The sequence below is a fragment of the Otolemur garnettii genome, unplaced genomic scaffold, assembly GCF_000181295.1.
Source record: "Otolemur garnettii isolate 467f Iridium unplaced genomic scaffold, OtoGar3 scaffold00007, whole genome shotgun sequence".
NCBI classification, from domain to species: domain Eukaryota; kingdom Metazoa; phylum Chordata; class Mammalia; order Primates; family Galagidae; genus Otolemur; species Otolemur garnettii.
In genome coordinates this window covers 25,685,398-25,697,987 of record NW_003852402.1, presented here as the reverse complement: position 1 = coordinate 25,697,987, position 12,590 = coordinate 25,685,398, and the positions used below count along the sequence as shown (strand labels likewise).

Sequence of the window (12,590 nt, the reverse complement as noted above, 5' to 3'; positions counted from 1 at the left end):
AAATTGAACCATCAGACCTCACACGTGAGTTAGAACAGATACACTGACCTATTACCTGCAATGGCCTCCATTATAAGTGTAAGTTGCACCATAAGTCAGATGTTTGTAACTCGAGGACTGCCTGTCCCATGATTTCTGAATATACTCTGGACTCTGGTAAGGGGTTAATTTTATAGAAGATATTTTTCCATTGTTATTTAAAACAAATTAAGGGTAGTATTTCAGTTCAATGTAGTGAGTGGGAGGAAGGACCTTGTTCATTAAATAAAAAGTGCTGCTTATACAATCTGTTCCTCTGTGTATAGGTTCAATAGTATAGATTAGTCACCATCTTTATCTAATTTGGAACATTTCAAAAAATGCTTACCACCCAAACAACCCCCGGTGCTTTCTTCCCTGCCCAGAGTCCAGCTGTGGTTAACCCTCACCCTCCCAGAAGCGTCTCACCCAGCCATTGGCTCACTCTCTCCACCTTACCATTGCTCTCAAGGTGAAGGAGATAAGAATTCAGTAATTTGATCAAAGCTATTCTTTGAAACCAGCTTTGGAATGATTATTTTAATAGTGTTGAAAAGACATCTGACTCTATCTCTTGATCATATCATTTCAAAATATTTCCTACCCTATGGCCATCGGTGACTTTCCTGAGAGTTTCAGGTCTTTGTTTAAATAATACTCACCCTGACCTAAGGAGATGACAATGTGTCTTTGTCCCCTCTTCCATCTGTTAGCTCAATTCAAAAGGTATTTGCTAACTGCCTATCCCATACCTCGTAACATTGTAGTAACTTCCTAGATACAGAAAAACACCCATCTCATACAGAAGCTCTGTTCACAAGCCACTTTGTTTCTCTCTACACGGAACAATTAAAAGATAGTACATCCTCATAGTCACTGTGGGATCAGTGTTAAAAAGAAATAATTAGAGCAATTCTAGTTGTCCTGGAGGGATTTCTGAGAGGTTTCATTGAGTAAAAACAGCAAGATACAGAAAAGTATGCATTGCATCATCTTATATTGATCAAAAATATCCCTAGGTATGTTATGTCTATGTGTGTCTATGTCAGTGTTTTTCAGCCTTTTTTATCCACAGCACACTTGAACCTATAGTTGAACTTCGGCAGTACACTTAAATTATGTTAATCAAAAAATAGCATATACTTACTGTGCTTTGAAGTTCTTTCTAAAATAACTTACCCACTGGTCTTTAAAATTGTTCATGGCCCACCCAAGATCCTGTCATGGCACACCAATCGAACGTCACTGCTCTGCATGATTATTTGAGCACAGAGAAAAATAGGGAAGAATTCATAGGAGATTGTAAACATGAGCTCCCCTGGCGGAATGACTGATGTGTTAGAGAGGGAAGGCAGAGATTAAGTAAAAAAAGAAGACAGATGAAAGCCTCCCATACACAACCACAAAAAAAGGACTTTAAGACACGAGCCTATTTTTGCATTGTGTAAAGTTATATGTGTTTGTATACCAAGAGAGATTTTAACATGCAGTAAAAATGGTTTATACCAATAGAAATAGAAAAGACACAGGAATAAAATTATTTCTCACGAACTGTATGGTTTCTAAAGGAGAGACGCTAGAAAGATTCTTCTACCAGTCAGAACTAAAACAAGAAATCCCACCGTCCTTGATATATGGACTTTGTTTTTAAAGTTCAGTCAGTACAATAACACAGGAAACGAGGAATAGAAATAATTATTGGAATGAAACGTACAAAAAGACCATTAACCGCTCCTCTTAAGTGATTGCATGTCTGTGAAATCTAAATATAGATCCTTAAAAATTATTCAAATGGATAAAAGTTAAATGAAGTAGGGAATGTTCAATAAATATTCAAATATCAATCACTTCACTACGTGTCAGGTGAAAAAAAATTAACTTCAATTACTAAAAGGTTCTATTCCTAAAAAAAACAAATATTCAGACATAAAGAGTGAGGTATCTGTCCTATACTTTAAAATTCATTTTACTAGGAGATACACACTGAAGTGAGATGGGCTTTCAACAGCGTAGGTTAAGCCATTCTGTCTAGCTGGATAATTAGCGAGCAGAACAGTGGTCTATTAAGGCTATTTATTATGTGTTTAGTAAATATATATTTTATCATGTATAGTTTATCATAGTGAAAGCTTACCAATTAGAAGCATAAACACAAATAAAAACAAAAACATAAGAGGTATTTTCTTGGAAGATCATGGAAAACGTCTTAAATACATCCAGACATAGTCTACATTTCTTAGTAGGAAGACACCATAAAAATGTCACTTTTTCCTCAACCTATTTTTCTAGATTTCATGTAATGCAGTGTCTTTTGAATGGGAATTTTCTTAAAATTAATATAAAATTCACCTGGGATAATCTGAACTGATAAAGAATATACAAAATAGAGTTAGAAAAAAGTTTATTCAATTAAGACCACTCACATTCGAGTGTAAACAGGATAGATGGATAGATAGATCCTGATACATAGACATCAACAATAATTTAATGCATGATTCTGGTTCAGAAATAGGAATCTAGATCCGTAGTTTGTAGGAGAAAGCACAGAAATAGGTCTAAAAATTTAAAAGATCAGATATGATAAAACAAAATGAGGCAAAAGAATTTCATTAAAAATGTTGAAATAGGGCGCCAGCCCCATATACTGGGGTGGTGGGTTCAAGCCCGGCCTCCCCAAAACTGCAAAAAAAAAAAAAGTTGAGATAATTGGCTTATACTATGGAAACTAGTATAATTCAAATTGTACATTAAATATAAAAATAAAATTTAGGCTGATTAGGAAAATGTATATAAAAATCTAAATCACAGACAAACCAACAAGAAAATGGAATTGAATATCAGATAATTTGAAAGTGTAATTTTATTACCTCTAAAGCAACACAGTGTGTAAGAACAAAAGAAAGACATTCATATACATGATTTTCTTTTTTAAAAAAATCTGCACAACAGAAGCGAGAGTTAATTAAGGCACACCCTTCAGGAAAATATTCGCCACCAACAAAATATTAATTAGAAGATAATAAAGCTAGGAAAAATTAAAAGGAAAACATCAAGACACCAAAACTTAAGTGGGCAAAAGCCTATATTCTCAACAAGAGGAGATTCAGAAAGTAGATATAAATATGGAAATATGTTCAACCTCACTAGTTTTCAAATAAATACACATTAAAGCGATAATAAGCTGAGCTAACACCCAGTGTTGGTAATGCCAATTAGCACAACCTTTTGGAAAGCAATTTGGCAGGATGCTTCAAAAGTCATAAATATATTCATTCTGTTTGAAGCACTAATTTCAGGCTTAGAATCCTGAGAAGTAAATGGAAAGAAGAAAATCGCTAAGACTGAAGTTCCTATTGCGATAGCATTCATGGAATTAATAACTTGAAAATAACCACGCTGTTTGGCAGTACCCAGAATGGTTAGGTACGGTTGACCTTCCGTCAACCTGATAGACTATCACATAGCAAGAGTTCTTTGGTCCCATGGATAGATAATGACAGGCCACCACCTCTGTGGCCTGTCTGACCTGTTACATCTTTACTCCTTCCTTTTCTAGTTTGGTTCGAGAAAGCCCCATCAACCTAGGAAGGATTCCCATGCTGGGGTTATTAAACCAAGGCTTCAGCTTTTTAGCCATACTCTCCTGGGACCCAAAGTCGCACAAATACACCTTTAATGCACTGACTTTCCTTCCCCCACACCTGAGAAAACACGCTCTCTCTTCTCAGGTCAACTTCAACCTGGTTTCTGCCCCACCATGACCCTGAACCTATTTTTGCTAAGGTCACCCGTGAACTCCATGAAGCCACTCCAGCAGACACCAAAAAGTCCTCATTTTGCGTGGCCGATTGGTGGTATTCCATCGCCTTCTATGGCACACCCTCTCCACACGAGGCTCCTCCCCCCGGCCATGCCTCAGCCTACCTTGCTGGCTCCTTTGTTTTCTGACTTTTGGAAGCTATGTAAGGCCCAGTTTGGGCTCTTTCTCTTTTCTTCCTCCATAATTTGTCTATAGACAATCTTATCCAGTCCCATGACTTTATAAATTACCTATATGTTTGTGTCTCTTTTATCTCCCACCCAGATTTCTCCACGTAGATCCAGGCCCTATCCAATGTGACACTTCCTTTTGATTGTCACACAAGTTTCTCCAACAAAATTCATGCAAAATTGAAATCTTGACTCTTCCATCCAAAGTCTGCCTCCCCCTCAGTGTGTCCCACCCTAGTGCCTGGTACTGATGGTGCCTCCACCCATACCTCAGCTCACTGACATCCCACCAATCTACATACCACTCACCATCCCTCAGCTCACTGATATCCTCCCAATCCACATACCACTCACCATCCCTCAGCTCACTGATATCCTCCCAATCCACATACCACTCACCATCCCTCAGCTCACTGACATCCTCCCAATCCACATACCACTCACCATCCTGCCTTATGTTACTCCTGCAGGGCACCTCGACTCTGCCCGACCACTATACCATCCAAGCTCAGGCTACTGTCACCGCTCAGTGAGCTTTTGATACTCTGTGGCCTCCCAGTTTTAGTCTGGTGGAATGTTCTGTACTTCTAGTTTATGAGCTCTTTGAGGCCAAGGATAGTACAGAGGTGTTTGGATCACTGAAATATTCACTGTCTTGTGCAGCACTTGGCCTATGTGAGGAGCTGGATAAATATTTATGGAATAAATAAATGGAAGCATGTTTACAGTTATGTAAAAACTATGTATGTGAGAACTAGAAGGAAATATGGAAAATTTCTAAAAAGTTGATGAAAATAGAATTTAAAAAATTTGGGGGGTGGCTCACACCTGTAATCCTAACACTCTGGGAGGCCGAGGTGGGAGGATTCCTTGAGCTTGGGACTTTGAGATTCGTTTGAGCAAGAGTGAGACTCCATCTCTACTAAAAATAGAAAAGTTATTTGGGCATGGTGGCCGGCACCTGTAGTCCCAGTTACTCGAGAGGCTGAGGCAAGAAGGTGACTTGAACTCAGGAGTTTGAGGTTGCTGTGAGCTACAATGATGCCATGGTACTTGAGCCCAGGGCAAGAGAGTGAGACTCTGACTCAAAAATTAAAAAAAAACCTGACTTTTTGATGCTCTTGTTATGTTTGAGCAATGGATTCAATTGAAGACATATATATATATGGCAAATGTGATCATGGGCCAGGATGCATGGTACAGGTATATATATTAAATGCTGAAAATACTATTATAAATGAGAATTCAACCATTTGTTGAAGACAAACTAGTAGAAATGGCCTGGGGTTTGTTACTAGGCTCAGGTTCCCTGGAGATGGTTGGACTTTAGTCCAGGGGAAGTGGACTGAAAGAACTTGCTTTGTGTCCTAGAAACAGAATTTCTTGAAAACAGAAAGATTGGGGTGATCCCCAGGGACTAGAATAGACTTAGCAAGCTTATCAGAGGGCCTGGGAGACAGCAGAGTCTTAGGTGGCAATGCAGACGGTCTGGGCGGAAGGCAGCAGCGTGACAGAAGATGGCCACTTCCAGGTTGTCTAGACTGTAGCTCTGCACAGCAGGTGATAAGGTCACCACCTCCTCCACTCCCAGCTTCCCATAGTAGCTCCCCTTCTCCCCAGGTCCCCTCAAGCACCCGATACAAAAGGAGTCCCTCTTTGGCATATTTATTCCTTTAATTTTCCTTCTGAACAGGAGACCTGACTGCCTTGTTCCTTTGGGTAATTTCTTTGGGAAAAAGTTGGCTTGGGGAAATGTCAAGATTTTTTTGTGTATGTCTCTTGTGTACATATACACACATGTACATACTCACATATCCCTGTACATATATAAATACATGCACACATACATGCACACACAAACATACCCTCCCCCCAGATCTGATCACAAGTTTGACCACAAACAAACCCGTCACTAATTTTAAAAGCAGATTTCACAGGCCACCTTCTTTAACTAGTGTCTAATAATATTAGCAATAAGGAATAGTTGACAAATGTATATTAACCTCTGAGAGATCAAGGCACAACCTTTGAAATGAACCCTGAATCAAAGAGGAATAGAATTGGGCAGTGCCTATGGCTCAAAGGAGTAGAGTGCCAGCCTCATATACCAGAGGTGGCGGGTTCAAACCTGGCCCCAGCCAAAAATTGCAAAAAAAAAAAAAAATTCATATGTTCGAATGGGAATACTTAACATCATAAAGATAGGAATTTTTCTAAAATCAAGGCACCTATTTAATATGATTCCAGTTAGACTCACAGTCCCAACTCCTTTGGATAAAATGACCCTAAAGTTGATGTGGATAAATAGTGTCTAGGAAATGCTAATAAAATTATGAAAAGAAAGAAGGAAAGACTTGCCTTTTCAGACGTTAAGTATATTTAAAATCATGGTAGTAAAACCTTGACAACATTGGAATAGATCAATAGATCATTGGAACACAGCAGAGTTCAGAAATAGATTTCAGATATGCAATAATATATTAAAAAGTGGCATTTCAGTTCAGTGGGAGAAGAGGTTTGTTTTTTTTAATAAATGGTTATGCCATAACTGATTAACCATCTGGGTAAAAATAAAGTTGAACCTTTCTCTCATACTGTACATAAAAATAAATTCCAGATGGATTAAACATATAAGTTTAAAAAACAAAATAATGACATTGGAACAATTTTATATTTGTCTATAGAGTTTGGGAGGCACTTTGTAGCCGAGACAAGAAACCCTGTATTTGATTACAGAAAAACACATTGTGTAGGGGTAGAAAATGCCACAAGGAAAAGTTATGAGAAAACAGTAGATTAGGAGAAAACTATGTGTCAGAAATATGATAGATAAGGATTAATATCTACACCCTGCAGAGGGCTCTTTAACATTGATAAGAAAAAATACACAAAACAGAAAAGTGGTCAAATGCTCTTCACAAACAGAGCAAACCAGATAGCCAATGAAATATCTATTCTTTACATCAGCGCTTCTGAAAAATTCTCCTTCCGGTGGCAGGTCAAAGGGTAAATTCATGTGAGATTCTAGCAGGGGTGGAAAGGATGCAAAAACCATCATTTCTTTTCTCCTGTGTCTTCTTCCCCACACAGACTACGGTGACTATGGTGGGCAGCTTCTCTCCAAGACACTCGAAGTGTGTGGTGAGGAATGTGGACACCAGCAGGGACCTCTGCCAGGGCAGAAGTCAGCCAAACCGGACCTGCGCCTGTGCCATCCCCACCAGAGCAACCTACAAAGGTAGATGGCCTCTTCTGGTGTTGTGTTACAAAGTCAAGAAAGAAAGTGGACTTCCTGCCTTTGGATCGTCTAAGGAAACAAGTTATGGAATAACTTGGGAATTCCAAATAACAGAGAATCTGAACAGTTCCCCCTCTGTAGACTCCACCCTCTCCCTACCTCTTGGTTCCCACTTTCCCTGGGGTCCTGCTCACCTCTGCTCTACCTCATTCCTCGATTCCAGAACCCCTCAGATGTGGCCAGACAGTGACAGTGGAGGGGAAGCTGAATGGGAGAGTGCAGCAAAGCCAGACACCACCGGGCTGACTCTACCCAAATGGTTCTGATAATTCAGAGGTCTGAAAAGCAGGAATGCCCTAGTGAGATGAGAAAATACACCTGCTAGAGTTCCATCAGCTCAAGTTCATTGCATGCATCCTTCCATATGGGAAGTATTTATTGAATGTCTACTGAGTACAAGGCATTATTCTACGGGCTAGGGATGCAATGACAATAAAAAACTGAGATGGTTTTTCCTTTCCGTATTTGTATCCTGTAGGAGCAGAGATAAATAGCTCAGTACTATGCAGTGTGTAAATTCAGGGGGCATAGAGTTTCATAAGAAGCACATGAAAAAGGCACCTAACTGGACTTGGGGTGGGGGAGAGTCCAAGGAAAGGTTCCTGGAGGCAGTGATGTCCAGATGAGATTGCAGTTGTAGAGTTGGGAAGAATATTCCAGGCAGAGACCAAAGTATGTGGTAGTCAGAAGGGGAGACAAAGCTTTGAAGAACCAGGATATGCTGAATGGCTAAGGCACGTGGGATAGGGGAAGGTGGAAGGCAGAGGAGTAGAAACTGGACACCCAAGAAGGCAGCCAGAGGACCCTAAAGGGGCTTGTGAACCACAGACTGTCCTGGGAGCTGTGATGAGAGGATGAAAGGTTTAAGTTGGAGGCTGGCGCGATCAGTTATGTTGCAGGAAGGTGCCAGCGTGCTGTGTCTGTCTCCTCCTGCGTGTAGGCCCTGGGGTGTGCAGGGAGGGGATACAGACAAAGACATCTTCGCTGCTGGGCTTAGAACAGCATCTGGCTCAGTGCAGCCATTTACAATCAGTCGATGTTTGATGAATGAATGAATGAATGGTGGAAGGTGGAGAACAGACCAGAGAAGCAAAAGGCTGGAAGACTGAGTTCCAAAATGTCAGGTAGGAAAGCTACAACAGTGGCCCAGGGGAGAGGGAGTGGGAGAGCCAGAAGGGAAGCCTGGGAGATGGAGAGAAGCGGACAGATGCAGGAGGTGGTTGGGAGGTACAGGGGGCACTCAGTGGAGACCGAGCATTCTCCAGTCTCATCAGATGCAAAAGACGAGAAGTAGTTAAGTTTATGGCATCAGCCTCCTCGAATGGATGATGACTGTCAATGGGGCTGAGAACTGGAGAGAATTGGAGTTACCCAAGTCATAGTCCTTTGGGGCTGCTCTAACCAAATACTTGTAGACTGAGTAATTTATAAACAATAGGCATGTATTGCTTATAACTCTGATGGCTGGGGAGTTCAAGATCAAGGTCTCAGCAGAATCAGTGTCTGGCAAAAAGCTTTATGTAAATGGTGCCTTGCTGCTGTGTCCTCACCTGGCGGAAGGACAAAGGGAGCTCTCTCAAACCTCTTTCATACGGACACTTACCCCTTACTGCATGAGGATGCAGCCCCTGTGATTTAAGCATCTCCCAGAGGCTCCATGTCTTAATACTATCATGTTGGGTATTAGATTCCAACATACGAGTTTTGGAAAGACACTAACATTCAGATTGTGGCATTCATTCAATTTTATTCCTCTCAAAAGGGGATTTAATACACCAGTCCTCTGGGCTCACAGTGGCTGTTTGGGTCCAAAGTACTTGAAAAATTGGGCCAATTTTCGACTTTGTCCACAACATGTAGCCTTTATGATGCACTTTGGTTAATATTAGTCATAAAGCGGGCATCTCGCATGCCTGTACGGCACACTTCTGCAGTCTCTGAGATCACCTTGTAAGGCTAGCTGGTTGCTTTTCGAGCCTCCATCGTTTGTACTCAACCCTTCACCCACCCTTTACTGAATACAAGGTTGGACAATTTAGGTCATGAACTCATCCTAGAAAAAGTGCTATATACCTCTTGTCACGGTGGTCACCTTTGAAATACTCCCCTTGGCCATCTGGTGACCATAATGATATTCAGCCATGAGGTATGCAGCACTTTTTCTAGGATGAATTCACAAATTTAACTGTCTGACTTCATATCTTGCATATTTTGAGCAGGCAAACAAATTCACTTCCCACCTTTTGTACTTAGCCAGCCAGCAGTCATTGCCAGACCTTTGTCCATGGCCTTCCTCAAGTCTAGAATGGCCTCCCCTTTTCCTCTTCTGCTTTAAAATATTGGGGGATAGTCACCTCTTCCACATGGCCCTGCCAGGTTCTGTTCTGACTGGCCGTCATTCTAGCATCCTCGTGGTCCTCCATGGGCACCCCATCTTTGTACCCAAGTACTACGTGGAACTCAAAACATTCATACGGGTTTTCTTGACTGTGCTGTTATTGTTTTGTTTTTTTCCTCCCAAGTTATTTTATCTCTTCTAGAATAACGTGAATGCTTCCAGAGCAAAGACTAGGAGTACTCGCTTCCTTGTGATATTTCCAAATAACGTTTTGTGCATATTTGGTGCTTGGAAAAGCACGGCTTCTGCAGTCTTCATCATTGGACCTTTGTAGGCTCCATTGGAAAGTCTTTTCACTGGAGATCCCTCAGTGCTTCCTGTCCATATGTTCCTTTCACGAACATTTATCAAGTGTCCGTTCAGAGGCTCCTGCTGAGAGGTCATGCCAGCTCCCCAAACCTCCCTGACTTTAGAGCCGAAGATTATTTCACAGATACACACATACATGAGTAGAATTTTATATGAAATTCTGGCTTTTAGGGAGAATTTTGGTGATATAGAGCAGCACCTTAAAGCAAGAGTTCCTGGATTTTCTTAAATTGCAGTCATAAAACTAGGGGTGCCAGCAAAGTCAGGCCAACTTCTTACTTTGTCAAGACTTGAACTTAGAGCGCACCATCTACTATTTCCATTAACTCAAAAGGAAGATGACTTTAATACCTTCTTATCAGCACTGGTCCCAGGACAGAACAGGGTTTGAAAGGTGCTGCTCTATCTAGGGCACCCCAACCTGGCTCTCTACCATGGTTCCACGGGGACCCTTGCACCCACAGGTTGTGGACCCACCCTAGGCCTGTTCAATTAGAATCTAGGGGCATGGCCCTGGAATCTGTGTTCTCATGAATTTCCCAAGTGATCCTGATAGCCAAGTGGGTTTCAGAATCATTGTCTTGGATGGAATGTATATGTTTGAGGAGATAAAGGAAATATTCCATTTCTATAATGCTGATCTAATAGAGATTTTCATCCTTCCCATTTTATCCTTTGAAGGTTTTCTAACCAATCGCTAGGTTTTCCAAAGCAAATAAGAAAACCCGCCTCATAGATTTGGCGATAGTTGACTCCAAGAATATCGTGGGAACCACACTTGAGCGTTTGTCAGAGAGACATTTGCAGCGTGGATTTTTCTGAAGGTGCAAGATTTCCTCTCAAATGTTCCAGTTTTCGTGTTCTAGGCACTTCTTGCTCGGTGACTTGTTTTATTCTTATGCCTTGGCCAATTACAAGCTGAGATAGTGATCCCAGGGAGAGCATGAGATGTAAATGAGCTGTAAAATGGCTTTTTTCCTAGTGATTATCCATGGGAGGCTTGGAAGTAGAGTTGGGTTCAGTCTGTTCGGAGGTTTGCGCTGAGCCGTTTGGCTGCCTGACGCGTATGGCCTGTGGGGAAGGAACACACACTGATTGAAATGTTAGCAAACAGCTGGCTCACCCCCACCCACTCTGCAGACGAGGCGAAAATATTTATTTATGTTGTGTGTGTGTGTTTACAACTACGCTCGACTCTAGCAGGAACCCACCGTCAATGACTTTCCTTTCCCCTTTCGCTCCAGATGTTTCGGTTGTCAACGTGACGTTCTCCTTCGGTTCCTGGAATTTATCAGACAGATTCAACTTCGCCAACTGCTCGTTGTTGAGAGAGTAAGATTTCGTTTGAAACTTGAATATTCTCTCATTGGTCGTAATTTATTTCTTTGTTTTACTCTTCAATTTCCCAAAGAACTCTTTTGTGGAATGGAACTTTCCAAAGTGCCTTTTTGGAGCGTGGCCTAACGGGAGGCTGGAGAGCCCCTGAGCTAATAAGCCCAGCTCGCTCATTCAGGCCCTAACAAGTAAGCTGCGGCCACCAAGGAGGCAACCGCTGTGCCTAAGTGTCCATGCCAACAGGGAAATGTATTTCCCGAAGACCAAGAAGCAGCCTTGAAGTAAACTCAGAAGGGGGGCACTATAGGTTCTCCCCGGTCAGAACAGTTTTAGGAGTTTGGGTAGAAAGAAAAAGCCTAAGTGTGGGGGTAAGGAGAAGTCATACTCGAGAAGGTCAAGATGACATCTCCTTCACCAAAAGAACGTGTTCATTCTGCCCCCTCTTCACCTTTGGCCCTTTGAGCTGCTGCCCACACCCCTGAGTTAGGGCCACACCTCTCTCCTTGCCTCTAAAGCAGAGAGAAGGCAGAAGAAATGTTTCCCGTTGGAAGTTGGGAAGGGAGGTCCCCATGGAAACGAGGGGAAGCTGTATGAGAGGAGATTTTGTAGCTCACTCCACGTTTGATTGACCAGTTGTGCGAGTCCCAAATGTGAGTTTCTTTTGCTCTGCCCTGGGGACCCTTGTTTCTATAGGGAAAAGGAATTTGAACTTGAAACTGAGTGGGAGGCTGCTCCAGAGCATTTAGGACGGGAGCCTGGCCTGCCTCCCACTGAGGCCCTTAGAGAGAGGAGTCACACAAGGCCTAGCTCTAGTATGTCTAAGAAAGTGAAGGAATTTAGGGAGAAAACACACAAAGCTTGATGTAGAAAGCCTCGGAAGTCCATGAACATAGGAAAAAAGGAGGAAAATTAAATAGATCTTTATTCCTCAAAGGGAGTTGAAAGATAATGTAGCTCCCCTAAAGCCCAGTTTTAGAGGACAAAGGAAAGGAAGTGACTTGCCCCAGGTCCCACAACATGGCAATTAAGAATCAGATCTGGGCTCGGCGCCTGTGGCTCAACCGGCTAAGGCGCCAGCCACGAACACCTGAGGTGGCGGGTTCGAATCCCCAGCCTGGACCCGCCAAACAACAATGATGGCTGCAACCAAAAAATAGCCGGGCGTTGTGGCGGGAGCCTGTGGTCCCAGCTACTTGGGAGGCGGAGGCAGGAGACTCGCTTGAGCCCAGGAGTTGGAGGTTG

The 12,590-nt window shown here is 42.2% G+C and overlaps 1 protein-coding gene across 1 annotated transcript in view; it reads left to right on the top strand.

Moving 5' to 3' along the window:
• PLXNC1 (plexin C1) overlaps positions 1-12,590 on the top strand; it is a gene marked incomplete at its 5' end in the record, with an annotated part of 149,276 nt that overhangs the window by 53,355 nt on the left and 83,331 nt on the right. The window contains 2 exons of the mRNA XM_012814153.2: positions 7,099-7,246; positions 11,258-11,345. Of these exons, the coding sequence (XP_012669607.1) occupies positions 7,099-7,246; positions 11,258-11,345 (236 nt within the window). The remainder of the gene's footprint in view (positions 1-7,098; positions 7,247-11,257; positions 11,346-12,590) is intronic.